At 42.4% G+C, this 27,460-nt stretch overlaps 1 protein-coding gene across 3 annotated transcripts; it reads left to right on the top strand.

The window, feature by feature from the left end:
- Positions 1 to 24,700, top strand: IDS (iduronate 2-sulfatase). 3 transcript variants are annotated; one of them, XM_059679872.1, is made up of 9 exons: positions 3 to 223; positions 771 to 940; positions 1,600 to 1,777; positions 4,800 to 4,888; positions 7,569 to 7,769; positions 9,318 to 9,488; positions 15,060 to 15,186; positions 17,335 to 17,508; positions 19,982 to 24,700. In XM_059679872.1, exons 1-9 carry the CDS (start codon positions 127 to 129, stop codon positions 20,452 to 20,454), a joined length of 1,680 nt encoding a protein of 559 aa, XP_059535855.1. In that variant the 5' UTR covers positions 3 to 126; the 3' UTR covers positions 20,455 to 24,700. The 3 variants fall into 3 exon arrangements, with proteins under 3 accessions (XP_059535857.1, XP_059535855.1, XP_059535856.1); XM_059679873.1 differs by having other exon boundaries at positions 804 to 940; XM_059679874.1 differs by lacking the exon at positions 9,318 to 9,488 and having other exon boundaries at positions 1 to 223.
- Positions 24,701 to 27,460: the final 2,760 nt, after the last annotated feature.

The following is a 27,460-nucleotide window of genomic DNA, read 5'->3' on the forward strand; positions in this document are numbered from 1 at the left end:
GCGCCGTGACGCTCAGGCCCCAGAGGCCCTGCCTGCGTAGTCCGCGGTGGTGGCGGAGGTGGCTGTGCCCCGCCCTCCCGCCGCGACTGGTCACCTTCGCTCTGGAGCAGTCGCACTGAGGCAGAAATGCCGCCGTCGGACCGGGGCCTGCTCTTGCTAGGCCTGGTCCTGGGCTCCTTCTGCACCCTTCTAGGATCCGTGGCGCCAGGCAACAATTCCAAAGGTGATGCCTGTGCCCCTGCCCTGATTGTGGGGCTCTCTTCCTCCCTCCCAGCTCCCCTCCATTCTTCCCTCTGTACATTCATCCTTTAGTCTCTCGCTCCCTCACTCATAGTTTTCCCTCCCTTCCTCCCTCCCTCTCTTCCTTCCTTCCTTCCTTCCTTCCTTCCTTCCTTCCTTCCTTCCTTCCTTCCTTCCTTCCTTCCTTCCTTCCTTCCTCTTTACATTCATCCTTTCTTCCTTTCCTTCCACTTACTGTCTTTTCTTCCCTCTATCCATACATCCCTCCTTCCCCAAATTCTTCTTTCTGTTCTTTTAACCGTTCCTCCCTCTCTCTCCCTCTTTCTCCCTTGGTCTCTTCCTCTCTCCCTCCCTCATCCAGGCTTGAGGCCATGGCCAAAGCCTAACCCTACTACCCAGGTCTGAGGCTTCCTCTGTGCTCCGACTCCCACATCTCTGGCTTGGTTAGCTGGTTTGTCAAGGTGCAGGGCACAGTTTGGACCTTTCAGTACCCTAGCACCTACCATGATCTGGGTTCAGTGTCTGTGCAGGTCATCTCACTGAAGCCGCACCCTCCCGTGCAGATGCTCTGAATGTCCTTCTAATCATTGTGGACGACCTGCGTCTCTCCCTGGGTTGTTATGGGGACAAGCTCATAAGGTCTCCAAACATCGACCAACTGGCATCCCACAGTCTCCTCTTCCAGAATGCCTTTGCCCAGGTATGTCTGGGGTTCTCTAGGTATGTATGTGTGACTTGTGCACTGAGGGTTGGAGAAGGGGGGTCACCTCAGGAGTTGTTATATGCCCCTGATTGTGCCAGGCATATCTTTATTAGAGGGAAGCATCATCTGGAAAATGGCAGTTGTGATAACCTGGTTGTCTACTAACAAGGAAGCTTGTACTTTCAAGGTTCCCCTCCTCCTTGGACCCAAGTAATACCCTGGCCCTAACATGCTCAGCCTTCTTCCCCATAGAGGGGGTTGCCTGGTTCTGAGAAGGAAGGGGTGCTATAGAATGGCACCCTTAGACCTGCTGGCTAACTTTGAGTGAGTGCCAGTCAGCTTGCCATGGTTGCACTTCTTCATCTAATTAGTGAGGGCACCCCCAAGACCCTTGCCTGCTCTGTGCACCTGTGAGACGCTATTGTGTAGAAGGACATAATCATCTGCTGTTTTGAGGGGCTGAGGCCTTCCCTCCCTCTTTCCTGGGAAACATTCTGGTGACTGGGTGAAACCCAAATCCCACTGTTTGGCTTTGAGATCTGCATGACTCAGCTGCCAAGCTGCTTGCTGAGGACTTGGTAGGTTGCCTGGTTACGTTTTAGCTCCCAGACTGTTTTTCTCTGATGATGTTTCCCTCCGCTTCTGTTCCCTAACAGCAAGCAGTGTGCGCCCCGAGCCGAGTTTCCTTCCTCACAGGGAGGAGACCTGACACCACCCGCCTGTATGACTTCAACTCCTACTGGAGAGTGCAGGCTGGAAACTTTTCCACCATCCCCCAGTACTTCAAAGAGAATGGCTACGTGACCATGTCAGTTGGAAAAGTCTTTCACCCAGGTACTGCTTGCTGTCCAAACTCTGGGTTATTCATGTCCAAGCACTGGGGATTCTGTCCTGGGGTTGGGGCTGTCTTTTGCAGAAACCTCTTAGGGCTAGGTGGACACCTCATTATTCACTACTGACATTTTATAAAAATCTTACTTCTCAACCTGGCAGGAGGAGTGAAAGGGGGTAAAAAGGGTAGAAATAACAAAGGGTAGGAGTTTTCCTTCCTTACAGAAATTAGTCATGGTGTGGTTTGATTCATTCAGCTCATGGGGTGGAAGAATGTGCACTGGATTGGATGAGATTCTAGCTCTGTGCCTGACCCTCTGTACTCCAGGGTCCTTGTCAATAAGTTAGGGATTAAGGGTTAGAACATCTGAAGATGTCCCATGTAGCCAGAGCTGTTGTTGCTGTCTTGTCTAAAGAAGGGGCTGCTGCTTAAGGTCTGTGAATTAGGTCAGCAAAAGCAGTGTAAGCTGATACCCAGGACCTATAGAGTGTCAGGGACTGCAAATCCTGACCTTCAACACTGCTTAATAAACTGACTCTCTCGAATGCCAAAATGAGAATGCTAAAGCACAGACAAACTTTAAGACTTTTTTTTAACTTACAGAAGAATTGCATGATTATTGGACAAAAAAGAAGTATAAACTAAATGTAAAACACTTGTAATCACAGCACCCTGTATTTTGATACAGGGGAGCTGTATTTTGATGTCCACCCTATTCTAGGCACATTATTTTTCTGATTGGAGATTATTCTGTACATATAATTTTCTATCATGATTTTCAACATAAAATTTTCCCATATAGTTACTCTTCATGCAAAGTTTTTTTAAAAATGACAGCCCAGTAGTCTAATATATAGATCTACTGTACTTTAGTCCAAGTTGTTTTCAGATCTTTGCTGTCCCACGTAGAGCTGAGATGAACATCTCTGGAGGCAGACTGAACTACTGATGGGCAGTGCCACCAGGAATCTAGGCCCCTGGGTTTCAGTTCTAGCTCTGCCACTTCTTAGCTGTGCAGTTGATCTTGAGCTAATCATTCACCCTCTGAGCCTCAGATCCTTCTCTGGGAAGCTGAAGTCATAACTACCTTAATTACCTACCAGGGGAGTGTTCAGTGTAGGTAGTTCAGGAGTGTGAAAGTGCATAGAAAAACCCAAGCCCTGTATAGAACACAGTGCTTATCATTAGGGCAGTGGTTCTCAACCTTCCTAGTGCCGCAACCCTTCAATACAGTTCCTCATGTTGTGGTGACCCCCAATTTCATTGTTATAAATTGAACATAATTAAAGCATAGTGATTAATCACAAAAACAATATGTAATTATATATGTGTTTTCCGATGGTTTTAGGCGACCCCTGTGAAAGGGTCGTTCAACCCCCAAAGGGGTCGCAACCCACAGGTTGAGAACCACTGCATTAGAGCTTACTACTTGAATGTTTTCAGTAGTTTTCCTTTTGTTCACTGCTTACATTGGCAGGATCAACAGCCTTCTTCTGGAACCCTGTTGGCCAGTCCAGGTTGAGGGTAACTTTAGGCTGGGCTAAGTTGGGCCCAGTTTTGAAGGTGAATCAGTCAAAAATATTTTGTGCAAATAAAAGCCCACCATCAGGAGAACTTTCTGCAGTCAGTACTCATATTATGATAACCCCTTGTCTGAGAACAGCTGGAGGGAAGAGAGTTTTGGGGAGATGAGGAAATAAAGCAGAGGGGAGATTTTGTTTCAGGAAGGGAGGCCAGATATGGCCTGAGTGGTGGTGTTTACCTCCTTCCTCCTGATGGTTAGATTTTGGGATCAGGCTCGAAGCAGAGTGTTAGCCAGAGAACAAAGGCTTTGCTTGCAGTCCTTGTGGAAATACACTTTTCAACTTGTTCTTTGTTCTCAAGACCTTGTTCTATCAGGGAAGAATCTGTCAAAGATGACAGCAGCCACCTTTGATTTAATGCTAGCTATGTACCAGTAACTGTGCTGGCTGCTCCATTAATCCTCTCCTCAACAGCAAACAAGGGTTTTTTTTTTTTTTTATCATAGTCATCATTTCCTGAGGAAGAAATTGAGGCTTGTTGGAGGTCAAGTAGCTTGCCCAAGGTTGCACAAGTACTAAGGAGCAGTGCCGGGACTTGAATTCAGGTCTGTCAGTGGCCTCTGCTCTATCCACTATTCTTATTGTTCTGATGAGCCTCCCACCCACTGCCCCCTAAGTATTTCACTGTGCTGATAATGCTCTTTCTCCCGGGGTTCTGACTACGCTACCCTCTCTGCTCCTCCTGGCTAATGCTCTCAGATCCACTTGGTAGCACTTCCCCTAAGACTCCTTGCAAGCCTCGCTGACTCAAGTCTTCACTGTGAACGTCACCAGACCCACATTATCTCTGGGCCTGGGGCCTCTCCCACTTAACACAGTACTTCTACTCTAGATAGCTAGCACTGATTCCTTGGTTTCACACATTGTTATTTTGTCTTCCCAAATAGGCTGTTAACTGCTGAGCTTAGGATGGGTGGTTTAGTAGTATGCTTCATGAATGAGCACTGAGCCTGGAGTTCTAAGACACTGAGCCTGGAGTCCTGGCTCAATCATGTAATATCTGGTTGGCATCAGGCATAGCACCAACCTTCTCTGAGCCTCCTCTTCCCCACCCAGCCCATGGTGGTGTATGTGCCTTTGCCACCTTCTTCATAGGGCAGGTGAGAGGCTCCAGTGAGGGCTGCAGGGCTATGTTGCTGTAACAGATTGGCTTATCTCACCCTTTTAGGTTTCTTCCTAAGAGCCTAACATGAATTACGAGGGCTTTAGAGACTGGGAGGTCAGATGCTTAGTGCTCGAATAGAAACCTAGATAGAGTTGGCTTTAGGGGGATTTATCATTATGTGGCCTAAGTTCTTGATTTTATAGATTAAAAAACTGAGGCCCAAAAGGGGAGATGATACTTCCCTAAATGTTTACAAATTTTTAACTTAGGGTGAGGAGGGCATTGAAAGACCTTTCATGTTTTATTTAGTGACTTTCTTTTTCTCCCCACCTCAAGGAATATCTTCTAATCATAGTGATGATTCTCCATATAGCTGGTCGGTTCCACCTTATCATCCCTCCTCTGAAAAGTATGAAAATACTAAGGTAAGTATGTGAACAGGGTATGGTTCCGAAGAGGAACCACTTTTATACACTGTCTAGTAATTTAAGGTTAACTATTGTGTATGCTGTACCTTCTTTCAAGCTGGTTATCCATTGAGGTTTGTGGGTTTTGTTTGCGATTTTGACTTGACAGAGACAAGTGTTGAGATCTTTGGAGAGGTGGCTTTGTTTTAGAAGTGAGTGGGAATGCCCTCTTCTAGAACCGTACGTTCTAGTGTGTAAGACTCATTTAATGGCTCCTTGGTGCTCATTCTGGATAAAGCTCTGTGCTGAGTGTTATAGGAGATGCTGAGACATGGAAGGGTGAGAGAGAGAACTGTGCTCCAGGACCTTCAGCCCAGATAATCTGTCTGTCTGTCTTAGGTCTACTGGGTTTATTCAGGTGCTGAGATCTTTGATAGGAGTTTTAAAAATTTAGAGCATTATGGAAGAAAAGGAATATACAAAGTAATTTATTCTTGGTTCAGATGAATTCCCAATCTATAAGTGAAACTGAAACCCATATTTAAGCAATTCAGAAAACCAGCTGCAGGACTGAGAAATGGCATGCTCCTTGGAGGCTTTTAGATACATATGGAGAAGGGTGTGGATTTGTGGGGGTTGGTATGGTGGAGTATTTTAAATTCTTGAAAACTTTCCATTTTATGTAGATTTAAAGCTATGGGCTCTTGCCTTTGGCTTATGGCTTGAGTATTAACAGAATGAGATTGGAAGACCCCATCTCAATCCCTACATTCCCTGAAGCCATCTTGCTACTTTAAATATATATATATATATATATATATATATATATATATATATATATATATATATGTATATGTATATATATATATACGTATATATATATATATATATATATGTATATATATATATATACGTATATATATATATATATATATATATGTATATATATAAAATGGATTTCAGAGAAGAAGGGAGAGAGATAGAGAGATAGAAACATCAATTATGAGAGAGAATCATTGATTGGCTGCCTCCTGCACGCCCCACACTGAGGATCGAGCCCACAACCTGACCATGTGCCCTGACTGGGAATCGAACCATGACCTCCTGGTTCATAGGTCAACATTCAACCACTAGCCATGCCAGCCAGGCCATTTTGCTACTTTTTAGTGACCTCAAATGCCAGGTCCATGTCCCCACTCTACATTTGTTCTCAAAGTGGTGGCTATAACTGTGCCAAATCCTCTGGGAGTGCTGGAGATCATGTAGAGGGGAGCAGATGCTGGGAGTCAGATGCTGGGCTGTCCAGCCTGGGGCTGGGTGGACAAGGCAGCCTGTGGAAAGATGCTCCCATTTGACATGGAGCAGCAGCTGACACTGCCCCTGGGTCTTTGTAAGGTAGAAATCATGGTCAAAACTGACTTTGGCCTTTGGCCACCATGGCCACTTTGGGAAATGAAGCAGTAGGCTAAATTCTGTGCATGGTGTGGTTGAGGATCTGGTAATTCCATAAACTGTCATCTTAATCTGTCTTTGAAATTGAAGAAAACATTTTTAAAATTTTTGAGATACAATTCACATACCATAAAAATCACCCTTTAATGTGTACAATTCAGTGATTTTTAGTATAACCACAGAGTTGTGCAACCATCACCAAAATCAATTTAAGTCCATTTTGTTACCCCCAAAAGTAGCCTTGTACCCATTATCGTTCACTACCCATTTCCTCTCAATCCCCAGCCTGTGGCAAAAACTGATCTTTCTCTTTGATTTGCCTCGTCTGGACATTTTGTATAAATGGAATCATGCAGTGTATGTCCTTTTATGTCTGGCTATTTTCACTTAGTATAATGTTTTTGAGGTTCATCCATTTTGTATCATGGATCAGACCTTCATTATTCTTATAGCCAGAGAATAATCCATTTTATTTATCCATTCATCAGTTAATGGGCATTTGTGTTATGTCCACTTTTTAGCTGCTATATTCATGCACAGGTTTTTGTATGGACCCAAGCTTTAACTTCTCTTGGGTAGAATCGCTAGGTCAAGTGTTCGTGTGGACTTAGGTTTTTACTTTTTGTTATACACCTACAAGTGGAATTGTTGGGTCATATAATAACTATGTTTAACTTTTTGCAGAATTCTCAGAGTGTTTTTCAAAGTAGCTGCCTTGTTTCACATTCCCACCAACAATGTATGAGAATTCCAATTTCTCCACATCCTTGCCAACACTTGTTATTTTCCATTTGTAAACATTATAGCCACCCTAGTGGTTTTGATTTGCATTTCCATGATGACTAAAGATGTTAAGCATCTTTATGTGTACTTATTGACCATTTGTATATTTTCTTCGGAGAAATATCTATTCAAGTCCTTTGGCCATTTTTAAATGGGCTTATTTCTTTATTGAGTTGGAGACAGATTTTTTTTTTATCATTAGTTTACTTGGGTTTCCTTTAATTATGATCTAGAGACAGAGGATTAACAGCAGGGAGGTAAGTGCTGGTGGCTTTCTGGCCCTTCTCTGGAAAAGCAGAAATGCTTCTGTGTTTAAGTTCTACTTCCTGTGTCCCTGTTCTGAATGACTAATACTTAATGGGCTGGGCTGCTGATATGAATATTAAATACATTGTGTGTGTAAAATCCATGACTTCTATTTCTTGTACCTAACAAGCTGACTTTATATATTTTGTTTTGAAAGACATGTAAAGGGCCAGATGGAGAACTCCATGCCAACCTGATTTGCCCTGTGGATATGGCAGACATACCTGAGGGTACCTTGCCTGATAAACAGAGCACCAAGAAAGCCATACAATTGTTGGAAAAAATGAAAACATCTTCCAGTCCTTTCTTCCTGGCTGTTGGGTATCACAAGCCACACATCCCCTTCAGATACCCTAAGGTGAAGAGCTGGCTGAGGGCTGATCCAACATAGTCATGACAGCTGTACTCTTTGTTAAATAAGGGATTTGTGTAGTGAAGGTGGCCATATCCTGCCATCCTTGATCACTAGGGATGCCTGATGACACTAATATACTCAGTGGTGTGAAGATGGGATTCAGAGGTCAAGGCTAAGTAGTAGACTTAGTACATATAAGAATCTTGTTGGAAATGCTTGGCTTTCTACTTTCCCCCATTGGAGGGTTTTATTTCTTTTCCTTGAACTCAATGAACAAATGTTGAGTTGGTTGGTGAGATCATTATAGAGAAGAGTCAGAGCTGCCAAAGCCTGCAATAGGGGATGGTCCTTGGGACACAATTCCAAGGAATGTGGATCTCTCTTCATAAGCCCTTTACCCCAGAGCCTGTCAGCTCAGACTCCTCATACACACGACACTGCATTTTTGTTGGAACCTCAAATCCTGTACTTGCATTTAGAGCTTGTAATATCTTTTAAAAAATACTTTTCCCTATCATTGTTAGTTTTTTTTTTTTTTATTGTGTGTTCCCTGGGCCTGAGCAGCCCATTTTTTTTAACTTCTCATCCCTTGCTCATGAGGAGAGTTGAGACCAGAAGGCATGTTCCTTGATGCTGCTGGTATCTTGCTTAGATTGGCCCAGGAATTTCACCTTCCTAGCAGGAGCTGTCAGGTCCCTTGATGGAATGAGTCTCACTTCTTTTGCTTTTTGTGCAGAAGAATTAACCTTGCAGGCCTCACTATATCCTTTGGAAGTTTTGCTTATGAGCTTGACCCTGGCTGGAAACCTGAATCTCTGGAGTGTTCCTACCATTCCAAGAATTGATGAGTGGCTCACTATAACTATACTGTTTATGCAAACCCTTACCTTCCTGCATGAAGTCTGGAAGTTTGGTATGTGTAGGCAGAGGATGCCAGGGTGACCAGCCCTAGTAAAAACCCTGGATTCTAAGGCTTTAATGAGCTTCCCTGGTGGCAGCATTTCATACATGTTATCACACAACACGTTGCTGAGGGAATTAAGCACATCCTGTGTGACTTCACTGGGAGAGGACTCTGGAAGCTTGTGTCTGGTTTTCCCCAGACTTCATCCATGTGGCTTTCTTCTTTGCTGAATGTGTTTGGTCTCCTTTTACTGTAATCAATCATAGTCATGAGTATGACTGTGTGCTGAGTTCCAGTGAATTACGAACCTAAGGATGGTTTGGGGAACTGACAACACCTCTCCACACTTTTTCTAGTTGCAATGGAGGGGAGATAGGAACAGGAGTGCATGATTTGTATGAGGGAAGAGAGCTGTCGCTACTCTGTTTGTTGAAAACAAGTCATAGTATTTCATTACCATTGGCATCTTATGGGAGTGACTTAAGGTCTGACTTTCAGATGGGGAAATGCCTGAGCAGTGTTAGTGAGTCACCATGTGAATGCATCACAGGCTTAGAACAAAGGCAACATAAATACTGATAGAGTCTCAGCCCTGTGCCTTTGCTAAAAGAGTGACAATCTGGTGGCTTTATGTGCTTTTCTTCAAGGAGTTTCAGAAATTGTATCCCTTGGAGAACATCACCCTGGCTCCTGATCCCCATGTCCCTCCTGGCCTCCCTCCTGTAGCCTATAACCCCTGGATGGACATCAGGCAGCGGGAGGATGTCGAAGCTTTAAACCTCAGTGTGCCCTATGGCTCAATTCCTGTGGACTTTCAGGTACCAAGAACATTTTTTGGGGAAGTATTAGACACTTAGGGCATGATGTCACTTTTCTCTGTAGATACTATGTACTAAGAACTTTCTCTGTCCAAAGCATCTTACAAATTGCTGGGGTTGGGGGTGGTCTGGAGGCATTTAGGACATGGGAAGTGCTGCATGGATAAAGTGTCTCCCAGTCAGTGTCTCCACTTCCAAAGAAAGAGGCATCTGGAGATTTGATAACTCACTGGATGTGGGCACAGGGGTGAGGAAGAGGCCTGGATGATCATCAGTAACTCATGGAGCATGCTATTTAATCTAAGTGACAGTTCATCAGTTATAGGGTGGTGGGTAACTCCTGTGATGCCCAGAACACTCAGTTTGCTGGTACTTGCAGGTCCCCTCTGAGGAAAATGCAACATGGGCATGCATCACTCTCAGAATGATGCAGGGTCTGTTGGTGAGCAGGGTCTTGGAGCAGAAGGAGCTGGGGCACCAACATGGCCAGTGCCATCCAGCTGCAACATCTGGTTTCCCTTTTCATGAGGTGGGGGTGGAGCAGACATAGAGTTAGAAGCTGCACACTAACTCATCAGCTACCCTCTCCCTGGAGTGTAGAAGACATGCTGACCAATGCTATTTCTGGAATATTCCACATTCATCCCTGCCCTTCTTTTACCATGTGAATACTCCAACAGGAAGTCTACAGTGGAAAGAAGAGGGCCATGCTTTCAAAATGTGCTTCCTCTATTACCTGCATCAGAATTACCATGAGGGCTGCTAGAAACTCAGAGTCCTGGCCCCCACTCATACATAGGAAACTAGAAGCTGAAAGTGGAGCCCGAGATCCTGCATTTCCAAAAATATCACATAGTTGACTCTGATGCACACAGAACTTTGAGAGCCACTGCTATAGGGTATAGTTTACAACAAAATATAATGTACAGGTATCTCTTGCTGTCCACACATATTTTACCCCTGAGTTTGGACAGCAAGAGTTTGGGTGGTGTGGGATGTGTGTTCCTCACATAGACTTGCTTCCTGAGTTTCAGATGGTAGTAGTGAGAGTTTAGAAAGCAGTAGATTCATCCATTTGTTTGGTTTCTAATTTCTATTTGTAAGAGTTCCAATAGTAAGGTTGCTGGAATTGCAACCCCACGGCTACAGTTGAACACCTTGTTAATAATAGTCACTTAAGATGACCCTTTAAATGGGCTCTGTGCCAGGAAGGGTGCTCAGTATTGTGTGTGTTCTCTCTTGTAGTCTCCATGGGAATGTAATGAGGTACCTGCTATCTCTGTTGTCCAGATGAGGACATTAAAGGCAGAGAAGTGTGGTGACTTGGTCCAGATTACACAGTTAGTGATCGTGGAGCATGTAATGCCAAAGCTGCATGGTTTATTTTGTTGGTTCCAAACAGTCCCAGTTCAAATTTCTGTTCTACCCCATATCAGCTGCATGATCTCTATAAAGTCATTGTATCTCTTGGGGCCTTAGATTCTTTATCTGTAAAATAGAAACCAGATGAAGAAAGGTTTTCTGTGAGAACACCTACTTCAAAGGTATTTAGTGGGGACTACAGTGATCATGTGAAAGCATCAAGGACAGTGTCAGCTGCCTGGTGAGGGCTCCTTCAAAGTTCTTTTGTCCTCTATCCATTGGTGGTGTAGCTGCCCAGTTGGACACAGAGAGGTGAAAGCATGACCCAGAGGAACTCCCTGGAATACTCATGAGCTGGTCCCTGGCCCACATTTACCTGGAACTGGGGACCTGCTCACTGTCCTCTTGCAAATTTAGGGGTCTGTGCCCAAGCCCCATCTCATTCTATTCTTTAGCCTCAGTTCTATGCCCTCTTTACCCCCAGATTTCTAACTGAACTCCATGAGCCAGCCACCTTAGCTTCACACTCAGGAGTTTGCCATCTCCAGGCCAGCTCCTCTTCACCACCCTGACCACATCTTTTTTTTTTTTTTTTGCAGCTCCCTTACTCCACGCTCTCATTCCCTACACACCTCCCTGGGATTGCTTCTTCCAATTCCCCAGTGATTAGGACCTTTCTGGGCTTCACACCTTCCTTGAATAGCTTCTGCCCCATGGAAGGTCACTTACTGTTCTTGGTAGCACCTCAGCCCATGTCCATTTATCCTTGCCACACCTGCAGTACCCTGATCACAGCCACCACCTCTGCTCTCAAGCCTGAATCCTGAGCGAATCCATGTAGCCATGAGGCAGAGACACACACACAGCCTCTAGCCCCAGCAATTCTATGTGGTGTAGACTCTCTGCTCAGCTCCCTTCAACCCCTTTGGCCCCTCTGCCCCACACATCCCTCTGCCTGGTCTCTCAGCAATGACTATGCTTCCTGTTTCAGAAATGGAGGCTGGTAGACAGTCTAAGGGAGGGGAATGCAAAAGATGGATGTGGGTACATATCCTAGCTGTGGTCCTTGCCAGCTGCGTGTCTCTAGGCAAGTTAACCAACTGCTCTGAGCCTCGGAGTCCTCCTGTGTAAGATCAGAGTGGTAATGCTCACCTTATAAGATAGTTCAGAGGATTAGATGGTACCCAACAGGTGTTTGGTAAATGGTGCTATTAATAACTCCCTCACCAGTATCCAGAATCATGCTTACATGTGTGCTGGGCTAGCAGCCTTCTCCCTAATCTTGCAAGAAGAGCACCAGGGACTTGGCCCCCCAGCCCTTTAACCCCTCCTTGCCATTATCTAAAAACGAGGTCTCCTCTCCTCGCCCATTTTCCCCCAGCCTACATAGCTGATCATATCCATCCCATCTTCAGAAGTCCTACCTCCCTTGCCCCTGCCTGTTTCTTCTCCCTTACCAATTTTTTTTGCCTGCCCTTCAAGGGAGAATGAGTGAAATGTCTGTTCTCGCTGTGTCCATGGCCTCACTATCCATTTGTTCTTTATCCCCCTCTGCACAGCCTTCTGCCTTCCCAACCCACTAGAGTTCTCACCTGGGTCAGCACTGACCTTGTTGACAAATAAAATCCATCCTATGGGTGTAACCTTCCCTGAGTCCTTGCTGCTTTCTTACTGTTGATCAGCACCACCCTTTCTGGAAACGTCAACCTCCTGGTGGACTTCAGTCCCCATGGTAGGCCCCTCTTTCTGCATCTGCCACTTAGGAGTGCTGCTCCTCAACATTAGCCCCAGAGACCCTACTATCTCCTTTCTGTCCCTCCTCCACAGCCAGGCTCAGCTGAACCCTGCTGAACTACTCCTCTAGCCACAGCCTCCCTCCTGTTTTCAGAAGTGTCTGTCCACTTGGCTGTAAGAGCCATTCCCAGGCCACTGCCCATGGTGACTTCAGCTCAGTAGGCTCCACATGGCCAGGCCACCACTCCTGCTCTTGTTTTTCTTTAGCTGCCCCTCTGCTTTTGTGCCAGCCCCATGCCATTGAAATAGCCATTGAATCATGCCATCAGCTGAAGGAGAAATCTAGAGTTACCCTTGGAGTCCTCGTCTCCTTCCCTTGCATATTCCCTCCCCTTTCCCACTCCTACTTATTCTCCCTAATCCCCCTCAAATCTATACTGGCTTCTTGCTCTTTCTTCACATTTTTCCCGACCACTGCAGTGGGTCTGGGTGTGTTTTGTTTATTTAACAAATGTCTATTGAGCCCTTCCTGTGTGCCCAGCACTAATACAGTATCATTTTTTCTTGAGCCTCTGGAATCTGCTCTGGGCTGTTGCCTGAGGAATCATGCTGACCTGCAGCCCAGACTGTATTGACGCCTCACCCTGAGCATCCTCAGTGCCTCCCTTTGCCTCCAGTGTGGGACCTCCACTCCTTGGATGGACCCACGAGGTCTGGATCATCTGACCTGTCTTTTAGCATCCTCCCCCTTGGCCCTGTTGTTTTATTTTTCATACACAGCGGCCAGCTGACTGGCCCCAAACACACCCTGCTCTGGTGATTTTGTTCCATCCTGTGCTTTGTAGCCCCTGTTTAGTGTGCCTTATCCCAAATTGTCTGACTGCCAGTACCCTTTCTCAAATGCTAACTCTTCTGTGAAATCTTCCCTGATTTCCCCAGGCTGACTTGAGGGCTCATTCTCCCATGTCATCCCTGGGCCCCAATAGGAATGTGCACTTTCTTGTCTCTAAGCCTGTGTCCTCACTGGACAGGTGACTTGTTAAGGGTAAGGATCACATCTGTTTCTTTCCCTATTTCCAGTGGCTAGCATAGGAAGGCAGACATAGTCTTGAATAGGATACAGCCATCCTGACAGGTGTCTTTGATCTCCAGGAGGATCAAAGTTCCCCAAGCTATAGACTGAAGGCTTTTATCTAGTAGAAAGTTGAAGTAGGCCAAGGTTCAGCACAATCCTCTTAGAGAAGGTTGTTAGATGGATAGCAGTCATTTTTGCCTCACAGATAGAACCGGTGAGTCTCATGATTACCCTCACCTGGCAGTGAGAAAAGAAGCCAGAAGGTCCAGCCGGTAAGATGGCTGGGTACATGGTGGAAGCTGTGGCTGCTCTGATAGGTCAGTGGCCCCCTTATTCCACATCCTTGGTGGGGGTTCATCTTTTTCTTTAATATTTCTGAACAAGGCTTGGAGGGGAGTCATCCCAGAAGGGGCCATGACATTTTTACATCAGTGCTTGGCCTGGCTGCTCCAGAAATCCCTCTTAGGTTTAGGGACCATGGAGGGTGTGCTGCTCTCTTGTCCCACCATTGCTCTCCAACCTGCTGGGTGTTTGTTAGAAATTAGCCTCACATGCCAGCTTCAGCCAATGAAGACAAGCAGTTTCCAGTCTTCTGCTGGGTTAGAAAGTAGTCAGAGGAAAAGGCCCATCCACTGCAAAATGTGACTTTATTTGGAGTTAGGGTCATTGCTGATGTAACAAGTTAAAATGAGTAGTCCTACTGTAGTAGGGTGGTCCCTGACTCAATCTGACTGGGAAGAGAAGAGAGGTACATGAGGAAGAATTCCATGTGAAGACAGAGGCAGAAATGCGAGTGCTACAGCTGCAAGGCAAGGAACGTCAAGGACTGCTGCCACCACCAGAAGCTAGAAGAGGCAAGACCTTCTCCTCAAGCCTTCAAGCCTTCAGAGAGAGAATGACCCCGTGGATACCCTGGTTTCAGACTTCTGGATTCCGGAACTGGGAGACAATACATTTCTGTTGTTTTAAGCCCTCCACTTTGTCATCCTTTGTTGCAGCAGCAACAGGAAATGGATACAGGTTTATGGTATCTTTGGAGTGACCCTTAGCAGAATTTGGAGGGACTGAGGGATCAGTTTCTATGTACATGGTCATCTCCTGGGACCTGTAAGAGTATGTGAAGGAGACAGAAAGAAACAGTAAGTGGCAAATCCATTTGCTGTGCCCTAAGTGAAAGCTGATCCCCTTAAAAAAGAATCTTAATTTTACACCTGCATAATCACTATGGGGCAAGGGGATGTAGATAGTATAGAAATGAATGACATGTTTTGACAGAGAAAATCAAGGGCATCAGCACAGGGATGGTGTTTGGGAGGGATGTTCAAGTGAACACTGTCTATGCTACAGCAATTTAAATCACAGTCACTCTCATTATTACTATTATTTTTTTAAATTTGTAGAGGAAAATACGTCAGAGCTACTTTGCCTCTGTTTCCTACATGGACACGCAGGTTGGCCACCTTTTGAGTGCTTTGGATGACCTTCAGCTGGCCAACAGCACTATTGTTGCATTTACCTCAGATCACGGTAGGCATTTTAAAGTGCTCTGGTGAGTCACTCACTTGGGGTGCTTGTCTGACCGCCTTGTTAGTCCTGGGACGTCTCTTCATGTCTCTGTGGCTCAGAGGAGCATGTGAGATGCTGGAATGGTAGAAGTGGGTGGGTGGGGGAAATCTGTAGCAACCTTTTATTTTTTTGCTTAATAAAGTCAGCAGGAACCCTCCATTTGTGTGGGAAGCCTTTTTATCCCCCATTTCTAACATAGAGGGTGGGTCTTAGGAAGATCCAAAACATTTTTGATAGAACTCAACAAGGCCTTCAGATCTGCCTCTACCCCTCCACTCCATCCTTTCTGCCATGAGCCTGGGGTTCACAATTATCTCTTCTAAGGCAGTTTCCCACTTTTCCAAAAAATGAAAACATCTTTTTTTTTTTTTATTGCTTAAAGTATTACAAAGGGTATTACATATGTGTCCTTTCCCCGCCCCCCCGCCCTTGACAGTCCCCTAGCCTCCCCTAAAAACATCTTTTTTTAAATGTTCTTTTTCTTTTAACTTTTTAAAATTTCTTTTTAATTTTAAAATTTTAAATATGCCAAAGAGGAAAGGATAAACAACTCCTTGGTTTCCATCCATCTTCCTGCTACCCAGGTATCCACTCATGGGAGTCTTGTTCATCTCATCCTCCACACCCACCTCTGAATTCTTTTGAAGCAAATCCCAGGTTGTTCAGTTTTATGAACAGTATCTCTAAAAATTTTTGGCTTTTTTGAAGTATAGCCACATTACCAAGAACCAAGAAAACAGTAATTTAATATCATCTAATATGAAACACAGCAATATTAGAACATAATATGTGCTCATTGCAAAAAGGAAAAAAACAAGTTCATGGAACATATCATATAGGGCCAGAGCATCCTACCCTGGGCTAACTGTCACTGACAGATCGGGGGCCATTTGCAGCTTTTGGTTGTGCATATGCATGTGGCTACGGGTTATGTGTGTGCATGCATGTAATATACTAGTAATGAAACATGGCAGGGTTGATTGTGCTATGTGTGCTGTTTTGTTCCCTGATTTGTTTTTTTATGACTTAACAATATCATAGACAATTTTCTGTGTGATTTTTCACAACCTAGCTTATGCCTTGTAAAGGCCTGTGTATTTATTATATATGGAGGTGTTGTAATTTTTTGCTATTTCCCTAATGAACTGCCATCCACTTCCGATCTCTCTTCTCAGTGCTGGGTTTCCTCTTGCAGTGCTAACACAGCCCTTTGTACCCCATGATGGCAAGGCCCACTTGGAAGCACTCTTTGCTCTGAAGCAGCTGCAGTTGATTACAAATTGCTCTTCTCAAAGGGCTCTCCCAGGACTTTGTACATCTGAACTCCAAAAGTCTTCTCAAATCCATGCATAGCAACTCTGTGGCTTTGGTTATTTTGTAACACAGAATACTCAATGTACAATCTCTGTCTTTTATGCATTATTATATCAAAAAGAATACTCAAAAGGATTGGAAATTTCCAACTTGGAGTGTTCAAGTTACCTTTTTAAGGGATGTTTTAAATCAGGGTTAAGGGTGGTTTTTAGTCAAGGTTAAAGATTTGGAATCAAAAGTTATATTTTTTGATCTATGCTATGCCCTAAAAGTTGGACAAGCTGTCCTTTTTTTTATTTTAGTGATTGTGCTATAGTTTCACAGCTTATTCTTTGGTGGTACACACCCAAATGTAAAAACCAGAGGTATGAAACTTGAGTCAAGATAGGTAGACATAGGATAAGGCAGTGATGACACTACAGCTGTCGGAGTCCCTGCCCAGTCAAAAATGAGCCCATCTTAGCAGGGGAGGTGGGTTTAGGGGGCGGGCACTGATCCTGTGAGTCCAACCTGAGTGCATATTGCTAGGTGCTTACTAAGAAGAAGATATTTTAGTTTGAGAATTTAATATTTTTTCCTCTTAATAGGTTTCCTCATTCAAGATAAATGTGTAACTTCAAATAAAGTAATATACAGGTGAAATCACCCTTTTCCTGGTAATTTTAGAGGAATTTTTTGGTAGTTGATGAGTTTTTGCTTCATCTGGTTTTTAATAACAGGAAATGAAATGGTGTCTAAAATTAACAAGCTGTAATGTGATTATTTCATTTCATTCTGTGCTTTTTTACGAACCAGGGTGGGCTCTAGGCGAACATGGAGAATGGGCCAAATACAGCAATTTTGATGTCACTACTCATGTTCCCCTGATGTTCTATGTTCCCGGAAGGACGGCTCCGCTTCCAGAGGCAGGCGAGAAGCTTTTCCCTTACATCGACCCTTTTGATTCCATCTCAGAATTGATGGAGCCAGGTATACAATATGCTAAAGTGATATAGCTTGACAGTAATAGCTTCTTTTGTTTATATAAACCACTTTACCAAATCATAGGCTAGGGGCCTACCCAGTCCACCTTCTTGTCCACTGCTGGCATCCCTACACACGTTTCCTGGGTATTTTCCATGCTCTGGGTAAGGGAGGACTGGCAGGGCCAGAGATGACAAGTATGGCCCCTGTCCACAAGGAGCCATGAATGGCAGGGGTGGGGGAGTGTGGAGACAAAGGAGCAAAAGGCATCCCTAGGATAGGAAGGGCTATGTTAGAGGTGACAGACAGCAGCAGCCTACTTCAGAGCTCAGAGGAAGTAGTTAGCAGATTCGGTTAGGGCAGGGGCTGTTCCTCCATTCCCACATACACAAACACAGATGAGCAAAACTCCATTACCGACACACTTCTGGCAGAGACTTAGCCCTTTGTGAGAGAGAGACATTTGCCATTTTGGCAGCTCATCAGTCTAGTGAATCACTAGTTCTGTAACATTACCAGGTGATTCTCCTTCTGCCCTCCCCAACAGTGACCGTCAAGTTTACTTTGATTTCCATGTGCCAATCTTTCCAAGCTTTGAAAACAACCTAACCTTCTCTTCTCTAGACTGAAATCCCCAGTCCATTAACTGTTCCTCTCAAGATGGTGTTAGACCCATGGTTATCTTGGTCTCTGTCTTCCAAAATGCTCCAATTTGAGAAAGCACTTCCAGAAATGTCTTTTGGACAGGATCCCCTCTTTGCCACACAAGGCAGCCTGGATGGTGTTTTTGCGAGTTGTCTAATGACTTGATCTGCTCAGTGCAGAGATGAGGCATGTACTTTAGACAACATTTGCTCTTTGGGAGTCCTTTTTCTATGACTCTGCTAAAGCAAGTTGCCCCCTTTCTGGAGTTCTGCATTTAATCCATCTTTTTAACATCTACGTTCTGTACTTTGTAGTGATTCCTATTTAAATTTTTTCTGGTCTTGGACCATCATTCTGGCCCTTTTAGATCTTTCCAAATTTGCTTTCTACTGCCCATTTTTATTTTCTGCACATTTGATTTTTGTGTGCTGCATGCTCTCTCTTCTTTCATGTCATTGATAAAAAGGTTAAACAGTTTAAAGGCATGAATATAGCTTTTGTTGACTTGGAGAGATCTTCTGACAGGTTGAGAATTTTTTTAAAATATATTTTTATTGATTTCAGAGAGGAAGTGAGAGGGAGAGAGAGATAGAAACATCAATGATGAGAGAGAATCATTGATTGGCTGCCTCCTATGTGCCCCCCACTGGGGATTGAGCCCACAACTCAAGCATGTGCCCTTGACTGGAATTGGACTGGGAACCCTTCAGTCTGTAGGCCAACACTCTATCCACTGAGCAAAACAGCTAGAGTGAGAATATTTTTTGAAACTTTTGTTGGGAGGTTTTTGGCAACTTATAAATGTATAAAACTGCACTGTCATCTAGTTTATTTCCAAATTTTATCTCTAGCCTGTATCTGTTTCCTGAACTTTGGACTTAGATTTCCAACAGCCAATCTCACATGCCCAGAGCTAAACTTCTGACCTTTTACCTCAAGCATTCCTTTGACACTCTTCCATATACGATATGCAGTGCATCAGGAAGCCTGCCACTCTCCATTCAGAATCTGTCCATTACATTTCTCACCATTTCACTGCCATCACTGTGGACCACCCTGCCACCATTCTTGCTGGATTACTGGAATAATTTGCTAAGTTCTCCTTGGTGTGCCCTTGATCCCCTAGAGTTTTTCTTCCTCATAGTAGCCAAAGTGCTCCTGTTAAAACCCCAGTCAAATTGTGTTATAGTCCTGTTCTGGAGCCTTCTATGTTTTCTTGTCTTACTCTGAGCAAAATGTCCTTACAATGACTAACAAGGTCTGATGTGATCTGGGTCCTCATTATCTTCCTAACCTCATCTTTTTACAAGCTGTCTTATGCAGTGACCCTGTTTTCTCACGACGAGATTCAGGGTAAACATTTTTAACATGTACACTACATGTGAGGTTGTGTGATCTCATTGTATCACATTGGGGGACTTCTTGGCAGCCTGTGCCATTATTAGTAATGCCAGGTTTGATCACCTGGTTAAGGTGGTCATGTCAGCTAGGTCTTGCCATTGTAAAGGTTATCTGTAGTCTGTTCCTTAACAGACTTTTACTCAGTGGTTTGGGCTTCCACTGATGATCCTTGCTTGAATTAATTATAAACTGGTGGTTCCAAAATTCAAATAGTTTTTAAAAGTGCCAAGAGGGCTGTGGGCACCTTCATTTTGCATCCTGCTGTTGGGTGAGGTGCTGAGTTGATATTGTTTCTAAAATTCTTATACTAAAAATAGATATTATAAAAAAACACAAAACTTGTGGAGTCCAGATGGGCTCCTTTACTTATTCTGCTTTGCTGTGGCAGAATTCTGTAATGTAACCCATTCTGTTGGGTCTTTTTCTCCTTCAGGACGGCAAGTCGAGGACCCTGTGGAGCTTGTCTCTCTCTTTCCCACACTCGCAGGACTTGCAGGATTGCATGTTCCACCTCGCTGCCCCAGTCCCTCATTTCATGTGGAGCTGTGCCGAGAAGGCCAGAGCCTTCTGAACCATTTTCAATTTCATGATTTGGAAGAGGATCTGACCCTCCGTGGTAATCCCCGTGAGTCCATTGCCTATAGCCAGTACCCCCGGCCTGCAGACTATCCTCAGTGGAATTCTGACAAGCCAAGTTTAAAAGATATAAAGTTCATGGGATATTCCATACGCACAATAGACTACAGGTATACTGTGTGGGTTAGCTTTAATCCCCATGAATTTTTGGCTAATTTTTCTGATGTCCATGCAGGGGAACTGTACTTTGTAGATTCCGACCCTTTGCAGGATCATAACATGTATAATGAAACCCAAGGTGGAGATCTTCCCCAATTGTTGACACCTTGAGTTGTGCCAACCATAGAGGGCATATATATGTAATGTGCTCCCTTCTGGTTGGTGACAGAATGAGTTAGAGCTGGTTATTTTGTAATATCCCTTAATATTTGAAGAGGTACCAAGGGGTATGCAATGAAAATATGCATGAATAATTTGGCCTAAAAATATATAACAGCCAAACATTTTTATTTGCTCTTTATTAATTTCTAATTGTTAATTAAACTGGGGCTTGGCTGATCCTTTTCCTTCCTTTTTTTGAACAGTCATAGCTTATTTATTGAATGGATATGTACAGAGTGAGCAAACTAAAATTATTATACCTTTAGATATCAAGAACATAATAACCAAACATAGCACTATATTCAAGAAATACTTTGTTTGTGGAATTTAGTACATTTCAAAAAAGTAAGCATATATCAAATTAGGTTCAACACTAAGTTCCTGGTTCTCTATAACTTAATAATTTGTCTTAGTTAAACCAATATAATAAAAGTATTATGTTAACATGTAATCCAAATTTCTTTTTAAAATGTGAAGTTAAATAATAATGCTAGATGCCAAGGTCTTAAAGTCTTATCTTAAATTTTTGTTTCTAAGATCATAAAATTTCAAAATCCAAAGATAAAATATATATAAAGTGATTAATGTGGAATTTCTACATCAAATAATAAATAATACTTAGTAAACTTGAGGCATGAGATGTATGAGAATTTCAGTTAAATTTTTTTAGAGACTTTCTGACCCAAATAATAATTTGTTAGTAAATAATATGACCCATGAACCCAAAGGCCATCTATTAAAGAGTGTTATTTACAATAGAAAGCATTAAAAGGAATAACTATCCATGAATTGAATCACAACCTTATTAGTGTTCCTCTTCAAGGGTGTTTTGTTACAGACATCCATTTATCCAGGAGGCAAGAAATATTCTATTTTTAATTACTGATTAAATAAAACATTAACTTTATTAAATTATAAATTATTTTGAGAATTGTGAAAACTTTTTATTAGTATAACATTAGGTAATTTCGAATCCCCAAGAATGTAGTTCTGTATTCTCTAAATATGAAAGTAACCAAAAATACAAGTGGTAGTGATACACTTAGCCTATATCATTTTAAAAAGGATGCAATATTCACAACTCATATTTCCAACATGTTGAAGCTGATTAATTATCATTAGTCATAACAAGAGTTAACCACTTTCTAAATAAACATAATGAGCCCTATATTAAAGTGAGTAATATTTAGTATTTCTGTTTGTACAAGTGCATCATTGTTTAAAGGTAAATGCTTGTAAAACAAAATACAGCAAATTAGAGTGTAGTAAGTGGTAACCAAAAAAGGCAAGATATTATATTAAAAGATTACTTCAAATCAGTAAAATTTCAGAATTTTATAATTATTTTTTACTAAATAGCCTACAATAGAGGTATATATGGTAATACAACGATCTTCTAAGTGATTAAGTGACTTAGTGTTCTGGCAACAACAATTTCTACTTCAGGAGGGAAGGCCTTATTCATCTCCCCAATTCTGAAGCTCTTCTCTCTTGTGGAAGTCTCAGCTTCACATGTAGACGGTTTCCCTCAGCCTTTTCTTTTAATGCTTCATCCACTTTATGGATCTTATCACTTCCACTACAATTTTTACAATCCAGTCTGTAAATTTCTCATGACATATTTTCAGTGTTTTTAGCTTTATTTCCTACTCTACAGTTTCAGTAAGTTTTATCACAGTTTTATTTCACATTCTTTGTTGCTCCTATTGACTATGATACATACACTCATCACTTTTTCTCACTTTATTTCTTGAAGCACAGTTTTATTATAAAAAATCTCCAAATTCTGCATTTTTTTTAAAATCATAAGCTGAACTATGCCGTTTCGGCAGTAATTTATCTGCATTACTAAAGCAACATCTGGGTCTTGCATGTTGATCTGTCTCTGCTGGAAGTGCTTCATGAGGGTGTAGCCTCAGAATACTTCAGCTCTCTTTAGGTTGTAGTTTTACTTGGCCTCCCTTTACAAATCTCTCTTTTTAGAAGTTCTGCATTTCACATTCAGTGCCATACTCTTCTAAAACATCTAACAAGTTATGGTTGCTTTTTGTTTATTTGTGATACTGAACCCAATTTAGAGCCACTTTTGTTTCCTTTTGTATGTCTCCAACATACAGTGGAATGAGCAGCCACTTCTAGTTTTTAGATATCAAAGTTGACCACATTCCTTATCTTGACTTAGTTTAGATAAACCACATCTTTGTTGTCTCACAATCTCACTGATCATACATCTTTTATTAATGGTTCTCCACTCACTTGGTTTGTAGAAAGTCCCATTTCACTTGACCAGGGGTTCTTTTATACAGTTCAGTTAAAACTAGAACAAGTGATCCTAATAATTTTGAATGGTCCTAATCCAGTGGATCACAAATATGGGGGTACATCAGAGAACCACCTGAAGGGCTTGTTAAAATCCAGTGTACTGGGCCCTTCCCATAAAGGTTCTGATTCACTGTGTCTGGGTGAGGCCTGAGAATTTGCATTTCTTGCAAATCACTCTGCAGCTCTAAAGACCACACATTGAGAACCACTACCCCTATGTGTGTACTGTCCAGTAGGTACATGTGACTATTAATTGTAAATTAGTTAAAATGAAATAAACATTTCAAAAGCAGAATCTCAATTGCACTTGCCATATTTCAAGTGCTCAATAGCCGCATGTGGTTGTTAGTGGTTACCATGTTGGACAACACAGATCTAGAACCTTTTTGTCATGACAGAATGTAGATTGAATGGAGTTGCTCTACATTAACTCTGCATTTGAGCTGGATCCACGTGGTTGTTGGCAAGTTCCTCCTATGGGCTGATTCTCTACCCTGGGTTTGCCTGTGAAGCCATGTCCAGGAGTGAGTGAAGTATGTTTGGTTTAAGCATAGCATAGGGAGTTCACTCTGGCAATCAACCTCTTTTTCTCCATTACCATGGCCATTGCCTCAGCCCTTCTCACCTCCTTCCCAAGTAGTTTACCCACCCCTCTTCTTTCCTCCCTCAGTCCCTAAAGAATCCATGTGTCTTCCTGAAATCCCTCTTCAATCCTGCCCTTTGAGAACACCATTAGTGCCTACTACTGGGTCTACAAAGACCTCCGCTGAGCAGTCAGAGTCTTCCCTGACTCCACAAATCCCCTTCCCTCGGTTGACCAGTTTGTATACTGGTCCCTCACTTTCCTTTGCCAATCCCTGCCTCCCCATCCACCCCTAGATTTTTCCCTCCCCCCTTCACCATCCATTCATGGTCATTCTTCACACCCTACTCCCGTGCTCCCACCTACAAGAGGGTGAGGGTTTGTGACTCTCTAGACTACATCTTGGGATGAAATGAACATCACTAAAGAATCTTGTGGTCCCCTTACTTTAAAAAAGGTATTTTTTTTCTTGATTACAAAATTGTGGTAATTATTAGAAAAATTGGATAACAGAAATATAGTAAAAGGTAAGAAAATGCATCAGTATTTTACCCCAAGATAGTCACTTAATATCTTGTCTTTTTTGGGGTGTGAATTTTTACTAGTATAAGGTTGTCATCATACTATGTGCTTTATTGTACAATTTTGTATTCTTGGTTTTTTCCCCACTAATTATTATATGTGGTTACTACAGATTTTTGTAAAGATGCTTTATACTGGTGGGAATATATTTTATTGTGTAGTTTTTATCAATGTACACAACCTTCTTTCAGTTATTCAACGTTTAAGTTATTTCCAAATTTTTAGTATTGCAAATAATGCTGTGATTAACAACTTTTTGAATAAAATTTTTATGTATTTCAAATTACTCTCTTAGGATAGTCTTTCAGTGGCACATTGTCAAAAGCTTCTCTATTTTGCTACTCTTCCCACTCTCCTGTTACCTTAGGGCAGTGAAGCTAACAATAAAGCAAATAAGCATACAAATAAAAACCATGAAATCAACAAACCCCCAAACACCCACCCCTAATGATAATAGATAAAAGTGGTATTTTATTTTACCTTCTAATTCTTTGCTCATTAAAGACTTTGATCATGTTCTCTCTGTACAATTGTTGGACATCTGTATTTCTAGTATGTGAAGCTGCCTTTTAAATTTGGTTTTGGGTTTCACTTTTTAAGTAATTAAACAAATTGTTCTTTTCCTATGTGATTTTTCCCTGTCTTTTCCTGTTAAACCTGGAGACCTCTCTCATTCTGGAGATTGAATAAATATTCATAATCCTTTGATTTTTTTGTGGTTTGGTTTTATACTTGATTTATCCTGTTTCTTCACCGCATTATCAAAGTAACACATGCTCATTGTGGAAAATGGTGATGATGAAATGAAGCCCACCTTCAAGAATATAGCCACTGTTGACATAAGCATTTTTTCCATTTTTTCCCCACATACATATGTACAGATTCATTTTTATCTTTACATAGCTGAAATTTTACTACATACAATCCTATATCCTGCTTCTTTTTAAATCTAAAATAACATTAACATGGTTTTTCATGTCATTTACAATTCTTGGTTAGCAATTGTAATGACTACACCACCCTTCCTATACTAATCTTTCAACTGAAATTCTCAAATTTTTGTATGCATTTTTAAAAGTGGTAAATACATGTAACATAAAATTTACCATCTTAAACATTACTAAATGTGCAGTTCTGTGGCAATAAGTACACTCACATTGTTGTGCTACAGTCACCTCTACCCATCCACAGAACTCTTATCTTCTTGCCAAACTGAAACTCTGTTCGCATTAAACACTAACTTCTCATTCTTCTCCTCCCTCTAATGCTTGGCTCCTACCATTCTATTTTCTGTCACAATGAATTTCATCACCCTAGGAACCTCATATAAGTGGAATCATGCACTATTTGTCCTTTTGTGTCTGGCTTATTTTACTTAGAATAATATTTTAAAGTTCATTCATATTGTAGCATATTGCAGAATTTCCTTCTTTTTAAAGGCTGATATTACATTGTATGGATAGGCCACATTTTGTTTATCCATTCATCACTTGATGGACACTTAGTTTGTTTCTACCTTTTGGCTATTGCAAATATTGTTGCTATGATCATGGCTATACAACTATCTGAGTCTCTTCTTTTAATTCTTTTGGGTATATGCCCAGCCTACATTCATCTTTAATTACTTAAAAATGTTGGGTGTGTGCTGAGAGATGAGCAAGGTGACTCAGAAGGAGCCTCACCCAGTCTACAGAGGGCACGATTTCTCTAAACGATCACAAGGGCTGGCTCTTACCCCAACTAAGACCAACTTCACTGATGCCTGCCAGGTTCCCAACTCACCATGTGAGGGGCTTTGGGTATAAATTCACAAATTTGGCTCTGCCCCTTCTCCTTGCCCAAGTCCAACCTGAAGTTAGAGCTCCTCTGAGGAGTCTCTTGAATTCTGGCCTTGGATCTAGTGTTGAAATAGAACCCAGTCACCCCCTTTGACCTCCACCCATTTTCTTTGTTGGCTTTAGGTGTAGCCTGTTGAGGTTGAGCCAGCTGTCAGCCTAGTCTCTCCCTATCCCAATGCACTTGGTGTCCCCTTGGCACTTCTGGGCAGGCTCTCTTCTGCTCATGAGAACTTGAAGCTGAGAGAAATGTCACTGATTGGTGCCCTTGGATTGCCCATAGTGTTGCCATGATGGGTAGGAGCCCTCTATGCTCTCTGGACTTGCCTTACCCATGCTACTGAAGCTCCTGCTGGCATCCCAGGCCATTTGCCCACCTGGTGGGGTAGGTGCCACTTTCCTCTCGAGTGTTTGCTGAAATATCAGCAGTCTTATGCGGGGAGCCCACCTTCAAGGGCTTTTCTTTCTAACAGAGTTTGCTGGCTGTTATTCCATGTCCCAATCAAGAGCACTGGCAACCAATGGTGCTAGTCTTGGAAAGATGCCCTTGTTTGACTCTGGATTCCTAGGTCTCTGATGGTGTGCCCAGACTGGAGAAAACAAACATGTCTTGGATTGGCTCTGGGTGAGGTGTCTGGAAACCAGTTGCAGGTGCCTGCACAGAATCACATGGCAAAGCCCAAGCTGGAGGAGCAGTGCACCATTGCCAGCAGGGGAAAAAAAGGCTCTAGGTCTAGTGTATTTGTCACCTACTAGGAAGCCAGAGTTAGGATGTGGGCAAAGAGAGGAGCAAAGGCCAGTGGTAAACTGCTTTTGTTTTATTGTATCTGTAAAATTCAAGAACCATTGATTTATGTTGGTAAGATGGTTGGAACAGGATTGAGGCTGACCTTTACACAGCCTTTGCCTTAAATTATCATAATTTTGTGTGTTTTAGAAAGAAACTTTTGCAGGTGATTTACATTCAAAACTAATCATCTACTTAATAGGTTTTATGAATTTTATCTCTTCCAGGCTATTAAAAAGGTTCCCTTGTATTTGTGTTAAGGGTAGCATGAGTTATTCTATAATTAAATCATAGTAAATTTGCCATTGTCATTGTGTGTGCAATTCTTGCTGCTGTTTTGGGACTGCTTGATGCTGCCTTAAAGTAAGTGAAGCCATTTAACAAATATTGATACTGCAGTACAGGTTTGTTCCCTTCTAGTATTCAAAATGTTCTCACACATGAGGACAGGGCAAGTGTGGTGTGGGTTTTGCGAAGGAGTCGAATTCTTTTGATGGTAGGGGTGAGCTGCTCTTGAGTGTAGCAGTTTCTTTTGGGGCAGTGATATCTCTCCCAGCTTGCCCTGAAGTTAGAAACTCCCCAGAAAGAAGGAAGTGGGGTGATCAATCAGGTGGGCCTTTGTTTAAGGAAACCAGATATGCAATAGCAACCCCTTAAAAGAGGGCTTACTTGTCTTCTTGAAGGAAATGTATGAGTTCCCAGGGTTCCAACTGGAAAAGTCACTACTTGGTGTCTTGACTTAAATGTGCTTTGATGAACCTTGACTTATCTTTTTCCAACTTTTCTTATGGATGACTTTTAGTGAATATATATCAGAAATTACCAAATGGGTCAGGGCAGGCTAGA

Source organism: Myotis daubentonii, chromosome X (genome assembly GCF_963259705.1).
Source record: "Myotis daubentonii chromosome X, mMyoDau2.1, whole genome shotgun sequence".
Lineage (NCBI taxonomy): Eukaryota > Metazoa > Chordata > Mammalia > Chiroptera > Vespertilionidae > Myotis > Myotis daubentonii.